This window comes from Squalius cephalus (genome assembly GCF_949319135.1).
Source record: "Squalius cephalus genome assembly, chromosome: 17".
Classification (NCBI taxonomy): domain Eukaryota; kingdom Metazoa; phylum Chordata; class Actinopteri; order Cypriniformes; family Leuciscidae; genus Squalius; species Squalius cephalus.
Genome location: NC_137138.1, coordinates 14,803,358 through 14,831,130, shown reverse-complemented (window position 1 = coordinate 14,831,130; position 27,773 = coordinate 14,803,358). Strand labels below are relative to the sequence as shown.

Below are 27,773 nucleotides of genomic sequence, written 5' to 3'. Positions count from 1 at the left end.
CGTTATCATAATAGTTGTGGTGTGGAATCTGCTATCCTTTTATATTTAGAACGATTTTTAGAATTATTTATTTATCGTTATAGTTTTCTCTCTTGGTGTGAACGGGCTTTAACAGAGACAAAACATTAAAAGTCTTGTAAGAATATTGTCAGAGGATTTATTGTGAAATGGTATATGTAGGGATGTGTAGCTGTTCAGATAACCTTTGCAGATTACATCTAGGAAGGGAAGGGTGGAAACTGCTGATAGTTCTCATAGGATAAGAGGCTTTCTTATCGAGTGAGTCACCGAGCAGATGTGTGAAGAGAATCAAATCCTTTGTAGTTTGGAAGAGTCTCAGATTACTATTATTGCTTTCATACACTATCATTCACAAGTTTGAGATTGGTAAGATTTTTTTCATAGTTTTGAAAGAGATTTATTTAATCAAAAAGAGTAAAAACTGCAATACTGTTAGTTTAAAATAGCTGTTTTTTGTGTTAATATACAGTAATTTAAATGTAATTCCTGTGCTGAATTTTCAGCATCATTACTCCAATCTTCAGTGTCACATGATATTTCAGAAATCACTCTAATATGCTGATTTGTTGCTCAAGAAACATAAAAAAAAAAAAAACGTAATATTTTCCTGGAAACCATAATGCATTTTTCAGGATTCTTTGATGAATAGAAAGTTCAAAAGAACAGCATTTCTTTGAAATGGTAATCTAAGTACTATGTAAAAAACAAAAACACAAGTTCATAAAAATATATGCTTTAATTGCCATGGTAATGAGCAAACAAAGTGAAGCTTAACATTTTTACCACTTTAATTGAAATCACCCATATTTGATGATGTATTCTGGATGGTTGGAGAGCATCTTATTTGATGATGAATCAAAATAATCGAATTCTTGTCAAAAAACATGATGAAACTTGCTCTGCAAGTAAATCACATTTGTGTCAAACAAGTCTTATAACCGGGCCCCAACTGTCAGATCTGACACATCGATTAAAACATCAATTTTCTTATCTACTGCCTGAAACTTCGCAACTTAAATTAAACCTTTATTATATGTGAATCAGAAGCAGCAGCTTTGCATAATAAGCATGTACAATTCCTTAAGTGCGCTAAAACACACCTTCAAAGTATTTATTTTAAAACTATGTAAAGTCGTACCTCATAAAATTTATAAAGAACTTACGTATATTGACACAATTAGATTCACAACTGATGTTTTCAAGATGTTTTATAGACAACCAGTGAAAGAGAAACTTGATTCCTATAGAAGTCAGACATAAGAGGAAAAACATTATGCCTGAATCTGGATACCTTTGTGAATTTAATCACAGACTTGTCAAGGTACAGTGTGATGACATGTCAGCTGAGAACTCAACAGATGAATGGTATCAAGGCCACTGGAATTAGTTTTCTCTGTGAACGCCTGTCCCAACAGGGGAGAAACGGAGTAACGGGACATTGCTCAGTAAAACACACCCATGACAGCACTTGACGTAAATAATTCTGAAGGACAATTGCGCATTTCCTGTCAGAAATAAAAATCCATCTATAAAAACAGCTATGACTTAACTAAACTATAACTGACCACCACTGTATTCATATCTTGCTTACCAGAAGCTGTATTTTATTGCAAATTAAAGTCTGTCACCTACCAAAGTCATAAAATGACATTTAGCGACCTGAAAGTTAACTTTGGATGTGACCAAACTGTACGATGTGATCACTTTTAGAGGGAACGAATGACATAAAAACTACACATCACTCATATAATGGCCTTTACGTTCAGGGAAAGTAGCAGGTGACACTAAATGAAACATTATAACAAATTTAAAATGGAGAAAAAGTTATCTTTAAAGTAAATAACTTGCTGTACGTAATTATTTGATTCCTTGATTTTGATTACAGACATGAGTGAACTTGTTGTGGAACTGCTTGATATTAAATAGCAACTTTGAAACTGAAAGCATATAGATTATGCTAATATTTTTGATTGGTTGGGGGATAAATCAGAACCAAATTTGCAATGTTCACCAATGTAAGAATGCATTGCGATTAATTGAAACTGATTACCATCCAATGAAAATGCTTAAACCAAACACTATGACCCAAAGGAAACACAATGGAACAGTAATACTAACTGTAGGCAAGATCCAACGTGTGTTTTGGTTAGCAGGTGGTCTTGTGGCTTGCTGATAGCATATAATGCATTGATAGTGTTTTCCCACTCACTCTTGGTTAGATCCTTGGAGATCCTGGGGTTCAGGTTGCATCCCCCCATTTGACGTAACAGAGGCTAAGTTGCATCTTGAACTGCCCTGCCCTCTGTACTGTTGTCTTTTCTCTAGCAGATGGAGCAGGTCTTGGACCCTGATCCACTGGTGCTGTTGGACTTTGCAGCTGTAGAGAAACAAATACAAACACAGAATCCAAATTATAGAAATGTGTTAGATCATACAATATAATATGGCTGACAGGATGTGGACACTTTCTTGAAATTAACAGGATTGGCTATTCTAGTTCAGATCTGGGTTCAGGTCAGATTTTTGCTGTCTGGGTTCTTTAAAGCTCCAATATATAGATGGTTTTCTAAAGAACTAGAGAATAAATAATAATAAAAGAAAATTATTTATTTTTGTGGAAGTCAAAGATATTTTTTTATGTTTTCAGGCTATAAAACCTTTATTATAGCAGCAAAGTGATGACCATTTTCCTTTTAATCTGCATAATTATTTTCAATTAAATGTTCAACAAGCACATATAGTTGTGTTTGGGTGTCCACATACTTTTGGCCATTTAGCATTGTCAGTGTACACTACTGTTCAAAAGTTTGGTGTCAGTAGGTTTTATTTTTTTATTCTGCAAGGATGCATTACATTTAACAAAAGTGACAGTAAAGACACGTTGTAATTAATAGTAAAATTAAATTTCAAATAAATGTTGTTCTTTTGAACTTTCTATTCAACAAAGAACCCCAAAGAAAAATGTATCATGGTTTCCACAAAACTATTAAGCAGCAACTGTTTTTAACATTGAAAACAATAAGAAATGTTTCCTGAGCACCAAATCAGCATATTAGAGTGATTTCTGAAGGATCATGTGACACTGAAGGCTGGAGTAATGATGCTGAAATTTCATCACAATTTAGCATCACAAGAATAAATTACATTTTCAATGTATTCAAATAGAAAACAGTTATATTAAAGTGTAATAATATTTCACAATATTACAGTTTTTACTGTATGTTTGGTCAAATAAATGCAGCCTTAGTGAGCATAAAAGACTTTCAAAAACATTTAAAAAAAACGTAACAACCCCAAACTTTTGAGCAATAGTGAACATATGTCAAATGTCAACCTGAAGATTTCATCAAATTTAGAACAAATGCAGTAAACGAAACTGAATAAAAGCTTAAGCAAAAGACTATCTAAAATTCAAACCGTTGTTGGCAGCTGCTTCCTGTTTGGCTTTAGTTGCCTCCTCCAATTCCTTTAGTTTCGACTCATATTCCTCCTGCCTCGCTTTCCAATTCATCCGGTTGTTCAGAATGCCATCATACATTGGCTGGATGTCCTTGTGGAAACGAGAGAACTCCTGTGGAATAATAAGAGAAAAGGGTTGCTAATTAATCTTACTGACCAAAACTTTTTTGTTTTGTTTTTGGCATTAATTTCACGAAACAGAAATTGATCAGTCTCCATCATTCATAAAGGTACCTTGTAGACAAAAGTACAGACAAAGTCGATAAAACCACACTGAAGCTTTGGCAGCTCTGCAGCTTTGTTCCTGTCCATCATGGGCTAGATTAGGTGAAAAAGACAGACACCACATAAGATTTTCTGAATCTTCTTTTTTCTTTTTTTTTTCTTTTACCACCAATATTAGAATGGCAAGTTTTGTGTGAAAACAAACAGGTACTCACGATGGGCTGTTGCTCAAGCACAGTCCTCTCAAGATCACCCTGCTCCCAGAATTCAGCTGCTACAGAGAGGGCAACCTAGGATGGGACAAATCACGCTTTGTATATTCCAGAGAAGCAAAAGAGAAGTTATTCTTCAGTTGACATCTCCTACCTTGCTCTGCACCTCCCATGGCTTCGTGATAGCTGAGAGGTCACACGCTGTCATCATCATCGCCCTGGTCGATTAATACAAATATGAAAAAATGAAAAGCACAAAAGGATTCTTTTTAAAATATTTATTTTGCCAAAATGCCTAATGTAGCTAGAAATGGAAACACTTACATTACAATTTCTTTCCTTGTCGTTTCAAGGGACATGAAGTCCACCCATTTTTTCTCCTCTTCATATGTCTCAGAGAGATCCACAATTTTCTGGAACATTGTCCTCTTTCTTTTAGGTAGAGAAAAAGTTGAGCTGAGTACATTTTTGTTTTAAATTTAGTTTTTAATTCTTTAAATGAACAGCTATGGTCACTATGAACTGTCATTGTATAAAAACCTGCATGACAGCATATGAGTTTGAAACAATTCCATTGTTACATATTGTAACTTACTTGAAGTACAAGGCAAGATCAGTTGCGATAATGGCAATATCAATGAGGTGGAAGACATGCTCTGTTTGTCTTCTGTTGAGGTTTTGGAAGATGTTTAATGTCTAAGGAAAAACAAATATATAAGTATCAAATCAAATTAACATGGCTTTCATTCTGGACAGTTTGCTCATACCTCATCGCCTAGCAAGAATTTGCCAAAATCCAAGTGATGCCTCTCTAGAATGGAGGATCCATGCAGCTTGGCTAGAGGATTTCCGGACCTAACCACAAAAAATACACAAGTAATGATTATTATTATTATTATTATTATTATTAGAAGCAATAGTAGTAAAAGTACTAGTAGAAGTATTAGTAGTTTACTGACTTCACTTGGTAGAGATTATTTGTGCCTCTGTGGTCGATATCATGCAGGAAGCCGGCAGTGATCATGGCCATCACCTCCAAATCTGAGTAATACCTCTTCAGTTTCCCTGTCTGGCTCCATAAATACAAAAAAATATTCTCATTAATATTTTATTATTTTGAGTATGTGTATCAAAAATGTGTCATGAACAACAAAGTCAAAATGCTAAAATATATTTGTCTGAGCAACCTAACTGGGCATGAGTTTGGGCGGGGCTAAACTCATGCCCAGTTTGTCTAACCAATGGAAGATGAAGGAGTGTTTGAAACTTATTCGAAAACAATCATTATTTGCAAATGTGTTTTGATTATTTTCTTAAAGGAGAACTCCGGTCAATTTTAACATTGAGCTCATTTTTTTGTAAATTTGGAGTGCTGTCAATACAGAGAACAACGACAAAAATCGGTGTTGCCTACACAGTGTTATCCTCTTTTTAAAATTTGTACCCTGTTGACTTCAATGGGGCAAGTTTTAAACCTGCTTTTAGCCTCTTAACATCCTCGATGTGTCATTACAAGTGCCCAGCCATGTGAGTGATTCCTTCAGAGTGAACACGGGTGAATGTGAAAGATATGAATAAAATTGATGTTAATTCAGCCAGCGCACGAACCTGTATTTACTTCCTGTTTTCGGTCGAAGTCCACATTAGTCGATTTTCGAGTTCACGCGCGTGATCATAGGTAACTAAACCTATGCGCGTGAACTCGACAATCGACTACTGTGGACTTCGACCGAAAACAGGAAGTAAATACAGGTACGTGCGCTGGCTGAATTAACATCAATTTTATTCATATCTTTCACATCTACTGCAGTCAGATTCACCGTGTTCACTCTGAAGGAATCACTCACATGGCTGGGCACTTGTAATGACACATCGAGGATGTTAAGAGGCTAAAAGCAGGTTTAAAACTTGCCCCATTGAAGTCAACAGGGTGCAAATTTTAAAAAGAGGATAACACGGTGTAGGAAACACCGATTTTTGTCGTTGTTCTCTGTACTGACAGCACTCCAAATTTACAAAAAAAATGAGCTCAATGTTAAAATTGACCGGAGTTCTCCTTTAAATAAAAAATACATTTTGCTTGGAACCTAAACAAGTGCTTCTATAGCTCAAACAGTACAGTATGACGCTAGCAACACTAACATCATGGTTTAAAATGAACTGAAAACATCAGATGATAGTGGCTTCCAACTGCATAAATGTAAATGTAAGCTGAGCAGGTCATACCGTGAGTAAAGTGAACATGGTTTGCCCAACATTGAAGCCATGGCGCCAGTTGTGGTAGGTGATTTTCCTGTAGCCTTTGCTGACTGAGTACATGAATCTCACTAAAACCTAATTAAAGCAGATAGCAGCCATATAATTTATAAAATTTCATGATACACACAAATAAAGTGTTTCTGTCATCATAAACATGAAAATGTACCTCCTGAGGGATCTGAAACTTTCTAACCACCCCAACTTCATAGTACATCTGGATCCCACACATTACAAGCTCCAGTTCAGTGCAGTCAAAGTCTGCAAAATGGAAGGCGTAGATCTCAAACTTTTTTGGGCCAGGCAGCTCTTTTTTCTGCATGAAAAACAACAAACAAAAAAGTCAGACAGTGGATAACTTTCTGAGAACACAAAACCAAGTATTTTTAATAATTTGAAGAATGCAATATCAGCTGAAACAGCATAACTTGAACATCATTAGCATATTAAGAGAGTCACAATAGACATATTTAAAATAATCTGTAATGTTATTGCTAATGGTTTCCTATTAAAGGCGACTTTCTTTGTCTTATCTATCTGAGAAGGTTGGGGTCAGCCTGTGCCCTGATTTCAAAACTCTTGAATTAATAAGATAAAAGGAACAGTAAACCGGTCAAAGTACCAGAATCTCCAAAAGCTCGTCCTCCTCACAGTCAACTGGCTCTTTGCCAAAATATTGTCTTGTTTTCTAGAATAGTAAAACCAAACAGAACAAAAATTAACAGAAATAAAATACAATCAATTACAGTACAATACAATAAATTAAGTCACTTGGAACTTACAAGGATATTTTGAATCTCATCATCTCGACATTTGACATGGTAAAGCACCATGTCCTGAGCAATGTCCTTCCTGTTCTCCAGCTTATTCATTTTGTCGTAGGTGTCCGTGTTGAGGGCCGACCAGCCCAGAAACTGTGTCAAAGCCTGTCAAGACAACAACGCATTGTTCCATGACTCAACAAGTCAGTGGTGACCCATCTCTGTCATTCTACCAATCAATTGATCAATTTTACCTCCATGAGTTGTTCATCATGGTCATCAAATGGTTTGCCATCCTTCCTGTTGTAGAAAGTTGCAACACCAACAATTTCTTCTTTTTTGTTGACAATTGGCAGACACAGCACATTCTTTATGGTCCATCCACTGCTATCCAGAGCTTCCGTCTACAAAATCACGAAGTGTTATTACTGCAATTCAAGGCAACTTCAACGATTAAACATGTTTTAGATAGCAAAACATATCTACCTGAAAGCTGAACATTTCCTCTGATGCTGCATTCATGATGTTGCAAATCTTGAGCACACAATAAAAGTCAATAAATACATATATAAATATATATTTACCAAAAAAAAAAAAAAAAAATCAACCATACTTTGTTCCCAAAATAATAAAGGAGTAACTTACCAATCCATTTTCTGCTACATATGTGGGTAATCCACTAGACAAAGCCCAATGATCTGGAGTTGGATTTCTGTGGGGGGAAAAAAAGAGAGGGAAAATGTTTTTTTTTTATAATGCCATCTCTTAAAATGCACACTTTGGATATAACACATCAGAAAAAAAGGCTACTATAAGAAAAAATAAACCTTACGGTATGACCTTGATGTCCTCTTTTCCGTGCAATATATAATCAATAACTTTGTAGAAAATTACTTCCTAAGTGAAACGAAAGATGAAAATTTTATTTTATTAGCATTTTAGAGGCAGAATTCTGTCATCATTTACTCATGTCATTCAAACCAAGTATGATTTTCTCAAAAACGTCCAAGCTGCTCTCTTCCATATAACGAAAGTGAATGGTGACCACAAGTGTCACTGTTTGGAAAAAAAAGCAGCTTGGACATTCTGCTAGATTCTACCATACAAAAAAAGTAATATGGGTTTGCATTGGCATGAGGGGGAGTAAATGATGAAACACTTTTTTTGGATTTTTGGCTGAACTATCCCTTTAATTTGAAATATGAAAAATGCAGCCTACTCTTCCGTCTGGAGTTACAGGGCCCGAATAAGGTGGCTGCTCTCCCATCAACACTGGCCAAATATCAAAGAACTCCTGCAAGGGAATAAAACCACCAGGTCAGACTTAGAAAGAAACAGGACAGACTGAAGCCTCTAAATTAAGCATGAAGCCTTTGTTCCTTTCAGCAATTATAGCGATTGACGTACCTTTTCCTTGGTCATGTCCAGCAGGCCCACAGAGTACCTGTCACAGTTGAGGTAGGCTCGCACTGTGTACAAAGCTTTGTGAAACTGTCGTTCAATGTCTGTGAGCTCTTCAAACACCTTGTTAGCAGACCACAACAGCAGCTATGCATGAAAAACATAAAAAATGCATTAAGATCTTTTTCAATTCATTTTTAACAATTGCTAGTGTTTGCAAACTTATGCAGACTGACCTGTCCTTTACGTGTTTCACAGTTATGAAGGTAGCTCAGATGAAAAATCTTCAGGTTCAGAGAGGCAACTTTCATATACTTTAAAAAAAGCTTTGAGAAAAAGAGGCACATTTTGAAAATTTTAAAGGAAATAACATGATGCCAAGTATGCTTACATGTCTCAGTATGTCTTTAGTGTCTCATTTCAACATTTTATGTACAGTAGTCAACATCTGAAGTGGATCAAAACCTTTCATCAAAGTTATACATGAATTCTTGTCTTAGCACAACTTTGATGAACTTTTTTGATCCACTTCAAATATTGACTACTGTATATATATAAAAAATGAACTCTTAAAGGGGAACTATTAATACAAAATAGGACTCTCATCTCATGATTGAGTCTGGATCTGAAGTTTGCGCACGAAGCGTTGGTATTAACCCATCTTTCAGAATCAACGTTTTTGAAAATCCAGCATTAAAAAGACCCTTGTTTGTGAAACAGTCCAGCACAAAAATGATTGGCACAAACGTATAAGAATTTAGCGATTTTCTTTGGGACATTTCCTTCGAAAATTAAATTTAACCACAATGTCCTCAGTGACGCATTGGTACATCCCAAAACACAACAATAGTAATGCCACTTTGGCACAGACATTGTACAACTCCAGCAGCTACAGCGAGGATACAAAAATGGCGGACTTTGTGCTTCTCACTCAGGGCTGTGTCTATGCTAATAGGGCAGATCATCGCCGGCTGTGGGCGGGGCTTATCCCTACAATGACATCATTGTAGGAGGGAATCTGAATCAGCGAGTTCAAATAGACTGCTTTTGATTTGATTTATGGGAATTATAAAAAATGAGTGAGTCGATTTTTACCATTAAATGCTGGTTGCCCTTACACACTGCGGACACACATCGGTGTTCAAACACCTCATAAAAGTGAGTTTTGCATAATAGTTCCCCTTTAAGTCAGATGGACAAACACGTATTACCAGGCATTATTACCAGTTAAAAATGTTCAAATTAAGTGTTAAAATACTTGTCTTTTTTGAACAGTATAAATTGTTTTCTCATTTATCTAACTTGTTATGCAAAAAAAGTTTATTGAAAGTTGTGCTTGTGCTATGTGTACTCTGTATATGCTAAATGGCATTTATTAGTTATACTAATTTGTCTAATCTAATGCAGTGACATTCAAAAATTTTTGTTTTGTTTTGAGGCCACTGTATTAATAATAGGTGGTGGAAAGAAAAGTCAGACAGACACTTACATCCTCATCTTCATCTGTGAAATAGGGTCCATTAGTCTTGTTGACTGCCATGATGACGGCTACTATGTCCTTGCCGTTCATAATGGGCGTGGCCAAGATGTTGCGCGTGGTGTATTCAGTAAGTTCGTCAACGAATGTGCTGAAGTGACTATCCTACAGTGAAAGCAAAGTCAGTTATGTCACACACATTGCACACTATCCCCACACATTTATGCTTGTATTTATCACTCAATGCACATTATCGTAGGGTCAGACTGCAAACAAACTTTGGATTCAAATTTGTTTTCTCATGATGTTAATTAACCACAATATCTTATCACAGATGAAACAGGTATATTAGAAAATAACATCTTTAAAAGACTCGTTTTACTGATATACTGATAACTGACTTTTAATTGTGGCACTAACTTCACATTTATCTGACAATTAATTATTGCAAATGGATTCATTTCTTATGGATATTAGATATCGCCCTTGTTTAACAAATCAAACTAATTGTGTAGATGCCATAACACAAACAACATACTGTAAAATTTATTAAATGAAAAATCTTTTCACTCACTACTGTGAGGAGATTTGGTCATTACATAAATGCCACAGGTGAAATAATCCTTCATGCTGGACATAGGTCATGGCATATTGAAATAAATGGGATTATGTCAAGAGGATTTGCCGAGCCTCAAAATATGACCATAGCTGCAGTCTAATAATGTATAATAATGTAATTAGTCTCTTTCAATCAAGTTTTACAAAGTGCGTCTGATCTGTGTACAGATGTTTCAGAGTGGTTCGTACCTGTGTAACATCCTTCACATTGACAGTCTTCTTGGTTTGAGCCACATGTCCTACTATACCGATGTCCAGAGGGAAGACGATCTCAGAGTCTGGAGCCACCACACAGTCATCGAGCTCAGAATCTTTATTAACGTTGAAGAGACGCGTAGCCAGCTCGGCGATGCCGTTCCGTTGTCGATACATGAAGAGGCTACATCGGTCGGCATGGATCATAGCGCTGATCCTCTGCAGAATCTTAAAAATCACCTTCTCCATATTGACGTTCTCCTGCATGTCTGTAATGAGATCGTAGAACATCGCTCCCTCTTCTATCGAGCTTATGGCCTTAAAACTGTCCACATCCACTTTCGACTCCGGTATTTGCATGATCGAGGCCACGGCACCAGGTTTGAGCTTTTTGTCAAAATAGCTCCTGGCAAAATCTGGATTTCCATCCAGGAACTTCTCCACGTCTTCCTTTTTGACACTCATCGTGGGATCTTCTGGCCCAGTCCCAGTACTGGCAGGTAATGGCCAAGTAATGAGAGTTCAAATGAGTTTTCAGGACAAAACAAATGAATATTTACAGCCTATATCCCTCAAATGGTTGAGAAAAAGAAATCGTGAGATGAGACGCCTGCCACAGCAGGGGCAACCCGTGTCCAATCTAACTGTCATCAGCAAGGTGTTTTCCTAATAGTGTTGAAGGTGAATCAGGATCTGCTCTAGTAAAACTGATCAGGTGACCTGCATCAAAGCCTGAGCCCACAGCTGAAACTGACCAACGTCCTCCTCTGAACTCTCCTCTGCTCTCTGTGTCCTAGGAAAAAGAAGAGGTGCTCTTAACAACAGTTTTAGAGGAAAAGCAACAATCATAAAGTATGAGTGGTAATGCACAATCATATGCTTTGTTCCTCTTTGTGTCTTCTCCCAAAAGCCTGGCCTTTATGCTACAAGCTCTTTAAGTTCTTATTAAAAACACACTCCTTATTACTAAGCCCTATTTAACCAGGCCACTAGCTGATTATCTCAGCACCCAGTTGTCTTCTTGCTCAGTGTAACTGATACAATGGGAGCAGTGAAAGGGATTTCCTAAAAAATGGAAAAGAACAAATGTACAGTATATCTGAAGATTCTTCATTACCAGTATTAGGGAAAGTGACTTTTATTGTGTTACTCCCCCAAAAAGTAACTAACTGAGTAACTCGGTTACTTTTTATGGATTGTAATGTGTTACATTACTTTTGCATTACTTTTTCTCATCTGGGCTGGGCTTGCTTGTTTGCTTTTTGGTAACATTTTAGCAAAGGTATAGGCCCTTTCACACTACTAGTTAAATAAATAAGCCTCTGGCTGAAAGAATTAAGCAAATTCACGCCTACACAGTAGAAGCAAACAAACTGTTTTTCTAAAGTTTTTGCTTTTTAGAATAATTGAATTGGATCAAAGAAGGTCAGCAGCAAAGGCATTGCTTAATAAAGTGAGATACATGAAATATATTTATGTAATTTTACATTTAATTATTGCAGTTTTGCAGAATATTCTGAGTTATACATTTTGAGGAATACTGAATATGGTTTTGTGCAAGATGAGTAAATGCATGCTCACATTTAGTCTACAACTATAACCATCATGTTTAGACAGCGCACACAACACCTCTGCAACGATTTCACTCAATATGGGGACAAGAGAGCTGTCAGTCAATAATGGGAAAACAAAGTAACTTGCATTACTTATTTGAAAAAGTAACAGATATTTTATTGTAAGTTTAAAATGAATGTGTAACTTTACTAGTTACTTAGTCATCTGAATACGTAACTTGACTAAATGACCATTTAAGAGAAAAAAAAAAGTTAAATTAAAACCAGCAATTCTCAAAAAGAGTCTATCTGTGTTGCATCATAATTCTATGAACGCCTCACTTTGTATGGCAGTAACATGATAAGCTTGTGTGTATATACGTGTGTGTGTATGTGCTCCAATACTGAACACACACCATATATATATATATAAAAAAGAACTATATATAAAATAGTAATTAATTACTGAAAGATGTGGGTCTAGATGGAATAACGACAGTGTCTTATCATAAAATACCTATAATCTTTTGTTCAGGTAAAGTACATATCTATATAAAGGCCCCGTATCCATCTTAAGCAAAAGGTCATGAGGATAATCAGCATATTAATAGCTCCATACAGTACGTGCACAACACAAGTCACAGCTTTGGCTGCTGAAGGAAGGTGAATACTGGTACATTTCTATTGTGTGGGTGAACCCAACAGTTTAGAAACTGTACATGATTATTAGTCAAATGTATCCAGCTGTCAGTTAGTTGCCCGAGCGAGTACACAGGCATTTTAACTAAATCAACCTGTTAAACAAAATGCTGTCTCTTTGGAGAAACTTGGAGATTCAGGAGGGACAGGAGTCAACTCTCAGTACAGTCTACAAGGGTGTGAACCTACGATCTCTACATTAGCACATCAGACCCGGCCATTACCATTAGGATTTCATCAGCCAACATATTGATAAGGGTAACTTATTCCTATGAACAAATTTCTTTATTGTGTTAATGTTTGTTTGGCCATGGAAATTATATGCAAGACATTTGTATCCTTTGACATGACAAGCAACATGTTTTATTAGTTTCTACCGTCCTGACCAACATAAGGGCAGTAATCAGAACCTAAATCCAGTTCTTTTGCTACTGTACCACCTAGTGTTAAGCATCAGTAATGTTTTTGCTGATAATAATAATGCCATACAGGAACGAAAACAAAACAACTAAATAATTGAAAATAAAAACAATTCTCAAGCCCTTGTAAATAAAAGACCTCAAGACTCAAATTTTTAAAGAATCGGACGACAGCATAAAGTGTTTTTTGTAGTCTGAATGCAGCTTTTACCACTGCCTAAAATGCCCACAAGGGTGCAGTAGACCTTAGTTTGACTCATTTCACCGAACTCATCTGAACTTACTTTTCTTCATGTGAAAGATGTTGCATTTGTGTACAGTTTGACCGAACTCAACTGATCTTTTTCTCAAATTTTGACAGAGACTGGATGGGAGTGGGTGGGCTGCCTGGGTCACTAAAACTTGAAAACCCCTGAAAAAATGATAAATATGACTATGACTAAGTGCTAGCTAGCCACACATGTATTTGTTAACCTATAGCTAACACAGACCTTTTAAAAACCTTTGTTCTCTAAACTGGAGCATGAAACAACGGATGTGATTCCAGAAAACTAGTCTAATCTAGTGCTTCAGCCAATTGGAACATGTGCATGCTCAGCACTTGTGTATGAACTCACACTAAGGAGTGCCTTTGTTTGAATAGTTTCATAGATTGGCTAGGAGCAAACCATGAGAACATGGGGGATGTGTGGGATTAGGATCAGGGCTTATGGGTTGAGGTTCACTTGGACAACAAACAAAACAAAAGGGCTATAGATCCATTTCTGTGTGTGCTAAAGCTGAAGGAAACAGTTAGCAGGAATTGAGGATATCCACTGAGAAACAATGTAATGTAAAAGGTTTAGTTTAGTTAGAGGTAATTGTTAAACAGAAATTGTTAAAGTGCAAACAATATTTTACACTTTCTGACCTGTTAAACTTCTTAAAGGGATACTCAATCCCAAACCAATTAAAATGTTGCTATTATTTACATCATCCTCACGTCATTCCAAACCTGTTTGACTTTCTTTCTTCTGCAGAACACAGAGGAAGATACTTTAAGGGAAGAATATAACCAAACAGCATCAGAGCCCACTGACTTCAATTGTATGGCAAATACATCTCAAAAATATCTTCTTTTCCATCCCACAGAAGAAAATAAATCACACAGTTTTGAAAATGAGTAAATGACAGCAGAATTTTCATTTTTGGGTGGAGTATCCTTTTAAACATTTTCCCCCATAGTTCTTACACCTGTTTAAAGGTAAATGTGCTCCACTGCACAAGAATAACAACAACCAGGGACAAACAAGTCTTCTTTGCCATCTGTTTACATAGTATATATAGCAGACGGCTTGAGAAGCTGTGGGCAAAAAAAGAAATGAAAGTCTTTAAAAAGAAGTGCACTAATCTCTGTGGAGCACACCTACAAATAGATACTATTGAGCACAGTCAGATGTGCCAGGAGAGGTTAGCCAGGTTAGCCGTCTCTCATCTTTAGCATAAATAAATGGATTAGGATTCAAATTATGGCAACACTGCCACTGTTAAGAGTTACTTAAGACAGGATCTAATTATGCATTATGTAAAGGAACCCGTCAAGCATACTGGTAACTGTATGGATACATATTACAGTATGTTGCCTAGATCACTCCACCTGAGAGCGGTCACTGTAATTTTGCCAAGCAAGACATGATCCTATATTAACATATTTTGTTGATCCGGAAACAACATTCCAGTCTGAAAATACAGTCCTTATCCCTACCCCTAAACCTACCAAACCCTACTCATAAGTTATCCTTAAAATGTTGATCCAGGAACATGTTGCACTTGGTGAAATCACGTTCACCACCTGGGAGCAAAGTTTCTTGAGGTCACAGTAGCATCTGAGCCAAGAGATCTCAGTGCTGTAGTGTGGCCCGTGACCAACCAATCCTAATTCTGCTAATTCAGCAGATGTTAGCCACAGATTATGCAGATATGCATGGGAAGTAGTCCAAAGAACAGTTCAGAAAAGTCTTCTGGGGACAATCTAATCACTTTTCAAATTGACAAATGTTCAGTGATCATATTTTACAATAAATGTATTCTTCAAAATCAAACGTCTGGCTAAGTATCTTAAAAATACAGACCTAGGGCCAGATTTACTAAACAGGGAAAATTAGCATGAGCGCAATTCCAAAATAGCACCGATGGGAGTGGAAAGTTCTCTGCATGATCTACTGACGACGCGCAAATTAAAGAACAGACGGATCATTTCCATAATGACAAATCCAATCTACCTGTTAGTGTCTGGTTTAAGACGTACTTTATTTGGGTGGTAAATGGCGCAAACACCAGTAAATTGACAAGCCCAAACCTTAGTAAATCACCTTGCATGATATATTTAACTACTCATCTCCCATAAATTTTGCATCTGAAAGGGAAACTCTAACAAATTGCATATGCAATAAGGCTTTTTTTAGCGCTAATGTTTCACTGCGTGTCTTTAGTAAATCCTGACAGTAGTTTTTTATAACACCAAAAGATGGTTTGAAATGGCGCAAGCTGTTAGTAAATCTGGCCCCTCTACTGTTAACAGTGATTCCTGAAATACATTTCCAAACAAAACTGTCGGGCTAATAGAGCAACCAATAAAACTGGTGTGTTTTTTGTGATGCTTGTTAAGTGGCCACAGTAACAGCAAATAATTCAATGCTATTTTATTTAGGCCTACTTATCCATTTCTGATGGTGTAGCTAGTAAATTGTACTATATGCGTTTACTTTTTAAATAAATAAATCTTTTCATCAAACTTGCTAATTGATTACTATTAAAATGTATGTACACTTCTAATTTTTAGACAATTTTATAATAGAGTTGAATGTTGAGGGAGACTCGGAGTCTGTACAGCATCTTAATGAATAAATATGGAACAAAATAGGTAATGGATATAATTTTACTTTTATTCAAAGACATCATAGACATACTAGGGTAAAGAAATATTATATAATCTAGATTTTGTTTGCATAATTACTATACCTGCTTTTTGTAGCATGCCAATACCGCACTATTAAAAATAAACGCTCCTTTTAAAACCTGATGAATGTGAAGTGAATGTGAAGTGAACCTGATGTGAAATGAAGATCACACCACACAAATCTACCACAAAGAGCCAAGTACATTACATAATGGATTCTCATAATGAATAAAGCTGCTTCCGTAGTCAAGTCCATCTCATCAAATTGGCACAAAGCCACTAGAAGCTTATTGTCATCAAGACAACATTGTAAATCAACAATCACAATCATTCCACCACAACAATTTGTCTAGTCTTGTTTTCTGGTTATTGGACATTTAGTACATCTTACATCAGCTAAAGCTTGTTCATTGGAAATTACCAGGAATCTAATAACATCACATAATACAGTAGTTGTTAAACACAATTTCACAAATAAAGATTCTTTCAGCTTCATCGAACCCTATTCTCAGATGTTTTTGATTTATTTATTTTAAAAAAGTCGCACTATATTCCAATGAGTTGCATAAAGCTTTTTTTGTTTTTATGGCAAGCATGGGAGGGTTCAAGCGAGAAGCCAGATTACAGTGAGGATTTCTACAACCGGATTAACCATAGATTTAAGAACCTTATTTAGTCACAAGAAGTGAAAATAATCAATAAGCCTGTCTGTAGAGTTGGTATAAAAGAGCTCTTGCTCAGTGTAGACAACACAGCCTTGTGGAGAACCACAGAGAGATCCTACACCATAGAATCCTTCCTTTCGTTCACTCCAAACAACAACAACAAAACAGAGGTAAGATCTAGAGTTTTTATGTAGGCCCTCTGGGTTAAGTAACCTACAGTTCAAACTGTAATGAAAAAGACTGTTAGAAATAACGACTGAGCTGATTAGCTTTGCATCAGACTGCTTCACCTGTGCTTTCCTTCTCCGCTACTCAGAATGGAATACTATAAGTTTGCCCTGCTGGTGGTTTTCCTGTCCTACATTGAGCGCTGCTGGTCTGTCTCCTGCGTTGTGGACAGTTTTACAGTCAAAGACGACTTTGACCCCAAGAGAGTATGTAGTATGCTATTTGATGATCTCGGTGGAGATAAACATTTGCTCATTAATAATGTTGATGCAAAACAGACAGGATGACCTGACCTGCTGTACTGTACCTTGTAGTATGCAGGCAAATGGTACGCTCAGCAGAAGAAAGACCCAGAGGGACTCTTCCTCCAGGACAACATCTCTGCAGAATACACCATTGATGACGACGGCACCATGACTGCCTCTTCAAAGGGCCGCGTAACTCTTTTCGGGTTAGTGGAAAATCTGAAAGTATGAGTGTAATGAAGCATTCAATTCAATGACCAAGTTTAATACATATGGCAGCAATTACGTCACATGCTAATGCTAATCCTGCTTCTTAAGGATTCTGGGTAGATTCAGATATCAAGTTTAAATATATGACAGCAATGGCATCACAAAATGCTAATTCTGCTTGCGTATTTTAGTTTGATTTAGAAATCGAGTATAAAAATGTTAGTGGTGAAGTCACATGTTAATGCCAATCCTGCTAACCTGCTACAGATTCTGGGTTGTGTGTGCTGACATGGCTGCCCAATACAGTGTACCTGACCCTACCACTCCTGGCAAGATGTTCATGAACTATCAGGGCCTGGCTAGCTATCTGTCTAGTGGAGGTCAGAATACAAGTATATTATCACGTTTACCCATTACTGTCACATGAATCAATTGACTCATTTTTTATTGTTTATTCTTAATAAAGGTGACAACTACTGGATCATTGACACCGACTACGACAACTATGCTATCACCTATGCTTGCCGCACTCTGAAGGATGATGGCACATGCGATGACGGCTATGCCCTGATCTTCTCACGCAACCCCCGTGGCCTACCTCCTGCAATTCAGCGCATCGTCCGCCAGAAACAGGAGGAGATCTGCATGGCTGGCCAGTTCCAGCCTGTGCTGCAGTCCGGTAAGTTCACGGACAGAAGTCAGGCTCTCAATTTAGCTGCAAGACAACAAAAGTTAAATATGCAGATAAAGATAGAGTTCGGATTTCTCTGTCTGATTTCTCTCATCTCTCATTTTACAGGGGCTTGCTAAGCTGTTAGAGGAAACAAAGATGGATTCCTTTAGCAGGCTGGCAAAAGAAGAGGCATCCACTGTCATTCCATTTCAGTGCTGTAGAGATGCATATGTGCCAGGGAGACATCAAATCAATGAGCTTCTTATCTCAAGGGAGTCAAGTATTGTGTTTTAAGTGTCTGTGACAATAAATATTTTTTAAACAAAACTTATTTTAGTCATTTTTTTATAGAATTTACAGGGGTGGGTGATTATGTATTGCTTTGCATATCACTGACATCTTTAGTATCACTGGCCATGATGGTGTGAAGTCAGTCTGGTCAAAGATATTTTTACAGATTACTCCAAATTTAAAATATATTAAAATGGATACACAGCAGTTTGAATGCCCCATTCAAATTGAAAGAGACATTATATTCCAGCACATTTGCACTGATAACCAAGAACCAAGAAAAACAGAATCAACATATTAAAAAAACAAAAAAAAAGGGACAAGAAATATTTCAAGAAATAATAGAGATTATGGAAAACTTACACATAAACATGTTTAGAACATTGTGATTAAAGCAATGAGTAACCATAGTTTCTGTAATGCCAAACCATCCATGAACATTACCAAACTGGCAGAATGCCATCAAATATAAATAAACATACTGTCCTGTTTTAAAAAGGGAAAACATCTTCAGAAGTTCATGAGATCTAATTGGGTAAAAGTGTTGTGTAGCCAAAAGAAAAGTTATCCACTTTACACAGTAAAAAATTATTTTCATGATTTGTTATCACAACTTTGTATCTTGTGTCAAATCAACTTAGACAATTAATGTGGTTCAGTAAACATCATATATTGAGTTTCTATTTATTAAACCAATCTTCCCTCATTGTATTAACTCAAAATTTAATTTCAATGAACTCAAACTTTTAAGGCTTTTTTAAGTTAAACTAAACAATCGTTTTTTAAAAGTGTACAAAGCTTTAGTGCCGCCTTCCTGTAAACTGACATTATACAACTGTTGGTTCCAAACAAATTAAATGCATATACAAATTAAATTCATTCTTAGAGAATGGAAAAATGTTAAGAAATTACATTTACATATAATTACTTAACATATCATTACATACCATATAACATATACATACCATTCTATTTTATATTATACTATTACAATTATATTTGCAGCAAAAAATATATTTTGCAAAGATATTTGCATTCCTAACAGTAGCCTATTTATAACATTTTATGTAGACGTGTTTTTCATAGTGATATGAATTCAATAAGGTCTATCAGAAGATCTATCTTTCAGTGTTAATTTCAGGTAGGTGTTTTGCTGAGCAGTAACACAGTTAATATACAGATATATTCAATGCAACAACTTTAAAAGATTCAAAGAAAAAAGGATTGCCCAGGTAAGAACTGTATGAACTTATTAAGCATTATTACATGTTGGGTCATCCGAGGTCTTGTCAATTTATCAACAATAGGTTAATACCCTCTGAAAACTGTTCTTATGACTGTCTGCCGCTAAGTATTCTAATGTCAGCTGGTGTCTTGGAGACAGAACAGATTGTCAGTACTGAGCCAAGTCTCTGCTATAGGGAAAGTCAGGGTTAAAGACATAAGTGGCTTTTAAAGCCTGGCGATGTAGAAAAATCCAGACTCTAGACTGGAAGTCTGATTCAGTTCTCTGAATGTAATTTAAATATTTACATTACAACACAGCTCCCTCTTTTGATTATAACATGCATCATCATGCAGAAACTACATTGAAACATATTTAAAAAATAAACATTATATAAAATATTACATTTTGATAATGCCAGCCAAAAAGAACCAATTTGATAGCAAACCCTTAAATTTTCTAAAGACTGTCTCTGGAAACTATCTACATAACTGATGTCACGAAAGTTCACTGAAGTGGAGACATGTACACATTTTAAAAACATTGTGATAAAAGCAATGAGTAACCATGTATACTAATGTCCTACCATTCATGAACATTAACAAAGTGACAGAACGTCAGCAAATTTAAATGACCAAATACTGACCTGTTTTTAAAAGATAATTAACTTGGGCTCATGCTTTGCTTTATTAATGCTGTGGGAAACAAAATATATATTTTGAAAGGTCATATTGAGTCTTGCTACGCAAACACTGAATCTTTACCATTAGTATAAGCAGGGTTTGAAATTAACTTTTTCACCCACCGACCGATTTGGCTACTAAATTTTTAAATTTTTAAAATTCAGGACTTCTACTAGCCAACAAAAAAGAAGAACAAATTAACCAGATTTACTACGTCAAGTCAAGTCAAGTCATCTTCATTTATATAGCGCTTTTAACAATGTAGATTGTTTCAAAGCAGCTTTACAGAGATAAACGTATAATTTAAGGTAACAGAGATTGTTTTGGCTTTATAGAGCTGGTAAGTCCCGCCCATCCGTAAAACCCCAAGTGGACCTCCAGGTCGAAAAATCGCCAATGCAAGCGAATGGGAGAAAACAACCATCCTACGTCACAGCTTTATATATAAAATTTGGATTTCATACATTAATTGATTCAAACAAATCACCAAATGCTTTTTAATCTTTGCTATTACTTCAATGCAAATGAGACAAGACAAGCGCGCTGTTATTTGTTGCGTAGTGAAGGTCATGTTCAAGTAAGCCAGATGTATTTAATATCTCATCGATGACTCGCGAGTATTTGTGCTAAATTCCCACAGATTTGGCTTACACGAACTTCCCCAGCAAACTGAGTAAACATAGTAACACGCCAAATTGACTAGTGATTTGACAACGTTACCCCTCAGTTGATTTTACCCACATTTGGCGGGTTGGCGGCGGGTGTATAAGTAGTATAAGTATGAGTAAAATAAAGCCTGTGGTAAACATAACTTGATGGTACTTTTAATGTTTTGTTCTACAAGATAAGTAAACGATTTTTTCCCCACATCATGATGGAACAACAAATGTTGAACTACATTCGCATAATTTAAATGATAACTTTCAAGAATGAATAGATATCTAATAATAATAGTAATAATAAACGGAGCAATTCCAAGAGGGTCCTCACACCATCGTTGCTCGGGCCCTAATGATACCTATCATAGGCCTATGTCGTGTCATTTTGCTGCATTGACACTACTAAAAATGACCATTTTCAAACAGGTTTCATCAAACATATCATCTGCACAAACATGGTCAGACAAAGAGATAGCCACGCCCCAAACCCACACCATTGGCTGAGCTGTTGGCAGGCAGATCTGGATGCTCAAACAAACAGAGCAATGTTTTGACAGCAACACAGAGCCATCGACACAAACAGTGCTACACTTTTACAGGAAAACAACCTACAAAAAGCTTATTAATATTAAAATTGCCTAAGACAATTAAAAGAAAGCATTAACAATCCAAAAAAACTAACACAAAAATAACACGCTTCACATTTAAAGTATGCTCAATGCATATATTGAAGTCCTAAAGTCTGTGGTTAATGATCAGATATATGTTATCTATGTGTCAATACAAAGTCAAATTCCAGTGCAATTGTATATATAACAAAGAAAAAATGATTATCATGCCTCATGTGGCTCTTGCGCACTACCAGAGCCCTTATTAGACATTCTCTTGCACTACTCGGATGCTTTCAGCTATGTATAAATTCAGTAATACTGAAGTGACTGTGGGTGGCACTGTTTCTATGGTGATCAGCCCACAGCCCCTCCTTCTTTCTCTTCCTCTCTCTCCATCTGTCTATGATTGGTTGCTGAGGGTTAAGCAAGCGAAGTGACATCTTTACCCACAATCCTTTGCCCCATTCAGTCAAGCTACTGTGCACCGGGAAATTCAGCAGTGAAGGCATGGCAAATGTATTCTCCATTCTACTCATCCGCTCATATAATAAGGGTGAGTATTATACACATTAAATAATATTCATCCTCAGTCTTTGTATGGTGGTGGGCTTCCTCTTATTCACAGACTTTATATATTAGTGTGATATCACAAAAATATTTCATAAGAAATGTAGATAAAGCAACATCCCTTTAGGCACATTCATGCCATGAAACATTTTAAAAATTTTAAACACTTTAGAAATGACAATATAACATTAAACTGGTAAAACTGGTTTCCACACATTACTTAAACTCAAACTGCCCAACTACTATTAAGACACATCTTACATTAGACTTCATTGTTCCAAGAACCATATTTGAAGGTTTGTCTCTGTCATTCACTCATAACATATTTACTCATAAAGTATATGACTCATAACTGACTTATGTAATATAAAGTGGACCGAGATCTGTCTCTATACAACCTGCAAGACTTGATAAAGACTGTATGACTAAAATCAAGAAGAGTGGATAGGACAACTTACAGTTTGCAGAATAAACTGGTTTCCTGGACGGTTCCTTTGTTATTTATTGACAAAACAATCTCTCTCTCTCTCTCTCTCTCTCAGGGATCTAGACACCACAATAATAATAATGCAAATTAAACACACAGACACGCACACACACACACACACACACACACAAACATGAAAAGAAATTTGCAGATATTCGATCGTATAAACATTTTTATTAAACCATTGTCAGGTTTCAGCGTTAAAATCCCATGTGATCTATGTGAGGTTCCATGGGACCTATATTTAAAAAGCAGAACATTTATGATAAAAGACAGAGATAAAAAGCACCCTGCAGAAATGTGTGTGTAAATCATATTTCACACGATTTTTCACAGTATAATGCCATGGATCCTGGAAGTAGCATGAACAACAGCATGCTGAGAGTAACATTTTTAGACACTACAAGCCATTGTACATCTCTGCATTGCCTGAAACAAAGAGCCACTTCTAAAACTAGTTCTCCTTAAACCTCATTTAACTTGTTCAGATGAAACTTTGACTCTGTTATTTTCTTTTCAAATTTAAAATTATATTAACATTGAAATGAGCTAAAATGTGGCTTGCGTTACACTACTCAGTCCAATCTATAAATCATTTAACTAGTTCAAAATGAAACTTTGATTCCATTAATTTCATTATTTTTCATGGAACAATCTGATGTGTGAAATGTTTTTGCTCTGTCTGATAAGAATCAGTAAAAGATTGACTTTGTGTCTTATTGCCAGGATGCTCTGCTATTAATCAATACATAACATTACAAACTAGCATATGTTTAACCCAGGAGTGACACAACACTTCTGCCTTCTGTTCCTACAGCCTATGAAAACCACTGACGTTGGAATGAGGGAATGCCTCAAGGTTTTTGCAAACTGAAGCATGGACTTGCACCACTGCTTTTCATTTAGCCGGTGGGAAGTGGGGTAAAGAGGTTAGTGCATAAATTGACATTCAATTTATAGCTTGATTTCTATTCTTTAAGAGACCACTTATTCATGTGAGTGTTGTATTTAATAGTTGCTCACTTAGATTGTAATTCCTCTCTTAAAATCAGACACCTTGACCACATCAAGGACAACTGCAGAGGAAAACTAAATAGCTGTTAATGCCAGTTCAAATATAATACATTTTATTAGACGTCATCATGGAAAATGGTCTTATCTAAGTGGCGATTTTATGACTCTCCAATAAAAAGGCAATTATGACATAAATAGCATGCAAGCATAGTTCACTTTGATTCCAGACGTCTTTCATTGTCAAGAATGACAGGCACATCCAAACTTAGATGCCTGCCACATTGACATGAAGAGGATTTAATGGGACAAGGGATGAAAAAGAAATGTTTGGTGAGATTTTTCTTTGAACTAATTAGTAATTGGACGTTTTCACTCAAGAATTGCTTTGAATAGCCCCATCCCTTCGCTTAAATCAATGTGCCACATACATCTGACCTTGTCATTTGTGGAGTGGGGGTTGTCACTTTCATCAATGATTATTAAAGGCAATGGATTTTATCATCATTGCCACCATAAACGAGTTGTATAAGCACAATACATTGTGCATACAAAATCCTAATAATAATTATGGCTGAGAAGCTTTTGTTTCTTAGTTTCGCTTTAGTCTGTAGATCAAGCAGCTGTAGAGGCTGTGAAAAGAGAAGCACGTGAAAATCATTTATAATGATTGGTGAATGCTGTCTGTAAAACCTCTGATAATTGTGTTAACTTGTGTGACTAATTATTGACTTGAAACAGCCAAAAAAAGAAAATGGAGAAAACTGTATTCCATTCAGACTTGTTCTAAGCACAGCGATTAATCAGTTACCCCTATTTAACAGACATCCAGTTTGATCTTTAAGGGAGATCATTACTGATCAAAGGTCTTTGTCCCTTTTTCAGGAGCTGTGTTAAAAGCCTCATCAGTGCTTGCATCACTGGAAGCCATGGAGGACCTAAACTCTGTGACTGTGGGCCCACTAAAGCGCCGAGTACGACAGAGGAGAAGGATTCATGAGATTATCAAGACCAAGTTGCAGCGAAACCTCTCCTGCTCGGGACCTAAAGTGAAGAGGACTCTAACAGGCTTCTTCCCTGTAGTTAAATGGCTTCCAAAGTACCAGGTAAAGGAATATATATGGGGAGATCTGATGTCTGGGCTCATAGTTGGCATAATACTGATCCCTCAAGCCATTGCGTACTGCCTGCTGGCCGGCTTGGACCCTATCTATGGCTTGTACACATCGTTTTTTGCAAACATCATATACTTTTTCATGGGGACGTCAAGACATGTTTCTGTGGGCATCTTCAGCCTCATGAGTCTGATGGTTGGACAAGTTGTGGACCGAGAGGTTTACCTCGCAGGCTTTGATTTGAATGACGACAGTACCAAAAACGCATTTGGGTTAAATGGCACTGGGGAAACCAACACCACTGCTGTCAACTTGAAGATCACGGCACTGAATATGGAATGTGGAAAAGAATGCTACGCCATTAGCATTGCCACAGCTTTAACTTTACTCGCTGGAGTCTACCAGGTACGTACATATTCTGGCAAGGTCTAAGAAATTTGCTAAATGTACTTTATGATTTCAATTTAAATACATGCGAGTGGACATATCTTAATCATTATTTTAAATAAATAAATAAGGAATAAGGTGTCAAAAAGTGGGAGCACTGTCATAAAAAGGTCAAATCTGATACTTTAAGAGACTTATGAAAATTATGATGTTACAATGTATTTCTTTAAAAATATATAATATTAATAATCTTAATAATGACATCTTCCAAATGAATAATATGATTTATATTTACATTCTTACTATATGCCCCCAAAAATTATCCTCATACAGAAGTTTAAAAAGCTCATTATAAAAGAGGTGTATTTAAGTCATTGTATAATGAACTGTATTTTTTATTTACTTCTAAATGAATACATTAGAAAAAAATCTGAAGGTGTATTGTGTTTTCTCCTCAGGTGCTGATGGCTGTTCTCAGGCTGGGGTTCGTCTCCGTTTATCTCTCTGCTCCTATGCTCGATGGCTTTGCCACTGGGGCATCTTGTACAATCCTCACTGTTCAGGCAAAGTACCTGCTTGGCCTTAAGATCCCTCGACACCAAGGCTACGGCACAGTGGTGGTCACCTGGATCAACATCTTCAAGAACATCCACAAAACCAACTTCTGTGACTTAATAACAAGTGCCATTTGCATCATAGTGCTGGTTGCAGGAAAAGAGATCCAGGATCGCTACAAAGACCGGTTGAAGATACCACTGCCCACAGAACTGGTGGTAGTGGCAGCTGCCACGATAGTTTCCCATTTTGCTGATTTAAACGGGCAGTTTAGCTCCAGTATCTCAGGTGCCATTCCAACTGGTTTCATTCCTCCAAAGGTACCAAGCGTTGAACTGATGCCCCGGGTAGCATTTGATGCCATTCCATTAGCTGTCATCAGTTTCGCGTTTACTGTTTCTCTATCGGAGATGTTTGCTAAAAAGAATGGCTACACAGTTAGGCCCAATCAAGAAATGATAGCAATTGGGTTCTGCAATATAATTCCTTCATTTTTCCATTCTTTCACTACAAGTGCCGCCCTTGCGAAAACTATGGTGAAGGACTCAACAGGTTGCCAGACTCAGGTCTCCAGCGTAGTGAGTGCCTTAGTGGTTCTTCTAGTCCTCCTTTTCTTTGCACCATTTTTCTACGCCCTGCAGAAATGTGTCCTCGCCTGCATCATCATCGTCAGTCTGCGGGGCGCCCTGCGCAAATTTCGAGACGTCCCTAAACAATGGCGTGAGAGCAAGATTGAGGCGATTGTCTGGTTGGTGACCATGAGCTCAACTGCTCTAATAAGCGTGGAGCTTGGATTGCTGATCGGAGTGGTCTTCTCTATGATCTGTGTGGTGGTCCAGACTCAGAATCCTAAGGTTTCGTTACTGGGACAAATTGAACAAACCAATGACTATGAGGACATGGAAGAGTATGATAATCTCTCGCCCATTCCAAAAGTGAAGATCTTTCGTTTTCAGGCGCCTCTTTTCTACGCCAATAAAGACTTCTTTTTAAAGACTTTATATAAAGCAACTGATCTTGAGCCATTCCTTGAAATAACCCGCAGGAGAAAACTGGAGAAAAAAGCTAGAGAAAAAGCTGTGAAGAAGACTGATAGCGTAGATCAAACAAATGGAGATGTAAGTGTAAGCTTGATTTCAAAAGACTTAGATTTCCATACTATCATCTTGGATTGCTCCTGCATCTCCATAATCGACACAACAGGAGTGAGCACCTTCAAAGCGGTTTTAAAAGACTATAAAGAAGTTGGCATTGATGTAATTCTAGCTTGCTGCAACACAACAATAATAGATTCTTTAAGGAGAGGCTCTTTCTTTGGGGCTGGTGACAAAGACATGGAAAGACTGTCATTTCATACCATCCAGAGCGCTGTATGTTTTGCTACTGGTACGACACAACCAGTTAATGACTCGTCTGTGTAAGGTGTCCACAAATGGGCCTCAAGAGCTGAAAGAAAAAAACACGTTTCTATTAAAACATTTGAAACATGAAATTCAACTCCTGGAAAATTATCTCATGTTGTACAAGTTTATGAAAGCATCAATTGATGGCACAAAAATTCCACTCCTGTTTGAATATGAATATTCTGAATATTGAGCTACTGTACAAATTCAGGGGTTATGATTATACACTGTAAGACAAAATTGCATTTATGTCTCATATTAACTTTTTTAGCTGTTTTTGTGATATATTTCTAATGACAAACTAATCCCTCAAAAATAAGTGTAAAATTTAAACACAGGACCATGAGAAGGAAATACAGAGTTGTGATTTTAAGTTAGCCTATACTACTGTATTTTATATGTGAACATGTTTGTTATGGTTTTCTTGGGAAATAAAAGTGAATGATGATTTTCACCTGGAGAAGTGATTATATTTTAAACCTGTGTCAATAACTATTATTTGGACTTATTTGGATACACTTGCT

At 36.6% G+C, this 27,773-nt stretch overlaps 3 protein-coding genes across 5 annotated transcripts; 2 read left to right on the top strand and 1 right to left on the bottom strand.

The window, feature by feature from the left end:
- Nucleotides 1-147: 147 nt before the first annotated feature.
- On the bottom strand, nucleotides 148-17,512 carry pde6b (phosphodiesterase 6B, cGMP-specific, rod, beta). Of its 2 annotated transcripts, XR_013818916.1 has the most exons (24): nucleotides 10,620-11,657; nucleotides 9,825-9,977; nucleotides 8,572-8,661; nucleotides 8,342-8,482; nucleotides 8,154-8,228; nucleotides 7,767-7,831; nucleotides 7,580-7,646; nucleotides 7,421-7,468; nucleotides 7,189-7,338; nucleotides 6,956-7,099; nucleotides 6,796-6,861; nucleotides 6,343-6,489; nucleotides 6,144-6,251; nucleotides 4,877-4,986; nucleotides 4,685-4,772; nucleotides 4,513-4,613; nucleotides 4,242-4,349; nucleotides 4,072-4,135; nucleotides 3,921-3,995; nucleotides 3,715-3,798; nucleotides 3,439-3,592; nucleotides 2,231-2,398; nucleotides 1,185-1,262; nucleotides 742-920 (listed from the first exon to the last, which is right to left on the bottom strand). XR_013818916.1 is itself a non-coding variant. In XM_079848059.1 (23 exons), exons 2-23 carry the CDS (start codon nucleotides 11,088-11,090, stop codon nucleotides 2,343-2,345), a joined length of 2,565 nt encoding a protein of 854 aa, XP_079704185.1. In that variant the 5' UTR covers nucleotides 11,091-11,418; nucleotides 17,435-17,512; the 3' UTR covers nucleotides 148-2,342. The 2 variants fall into 2 exon arrangements, 1 of the variants encoding a protein (XP_079704185.1); XM_079848059.1 differs by adding an exon at nucleotides 17,435-17,512 and having other exon boundaries at nucleotides 148-2,398; nucleotides 10,620-11,418.
- rbp4l (retinol binding protein 4, like) lies at nucleotides 16,909-19,047 on the top strand. Its single transcript, XM_079848065.1, has 6 exons — nucleotides 16,909-17,069; nucleotides 17,216-17,333; nucleotides 17,442-17,578; nucleotides 17,850-17,962; nucleotides 18,049-18,261; nucleotides 18,382-19,047. Exons 2-6 carry the CDS (start codon nucleotides 17,217-17,219, stop codon nucleotides 18,390-18,392), a joined length of 591 nt encoding a protein of 196 aa, XP_079704191.1. The 5' UTR covers nucleotides 16,909-17,069; nucleotide 17,216; the 3' UTR covers nucleotides 18,393-19,047.
- A 3,155-nt stretch (nucleotides 19,048-22,202) lies between these two features.
- Nucleotides 22,203-27,724, top strand: slc26a1 (solute carrier family 26 member 1). 2 transcript variants are annotated; one of them, XM_079848061.1, is made up of 4 exons: nucleotides 22,203-22,277; nucleotides 23,596-23,707; nucleotides 24,675-25,309; nucleotides 25,750-27,724. In XM_079848061.1, the coding sequence occupies exons 3-4, from the start codon at nucleotides 24,719-24,721 to the stop codon at nucleotides 27,265-27,267; spliced, it is 2,109 nt and encodes a 702-aa protein (XP_079704187.1). In that variant the 5' UTR covers nucleotides 22,203-22,277; nucleotides 23,596-23,707; nucleotides 24,675-24,718; the 3' UTR covers nucleotides 27,268-27,724. The 2 variants fall into 2 exon arrangements, with proteins under 2 accessions (XP_079704187.1, XP_079704186.1); XM_079848060.1 differs by lacking the exons at nucleotides 22,203-22,277; nucleotides 23,596-23,707 and adding an exon at nucleotides 24,065-24,122.
- The last annotated feature ends 49 nt before the right edge of the window (nucleotides 27,725-27,773 follow it).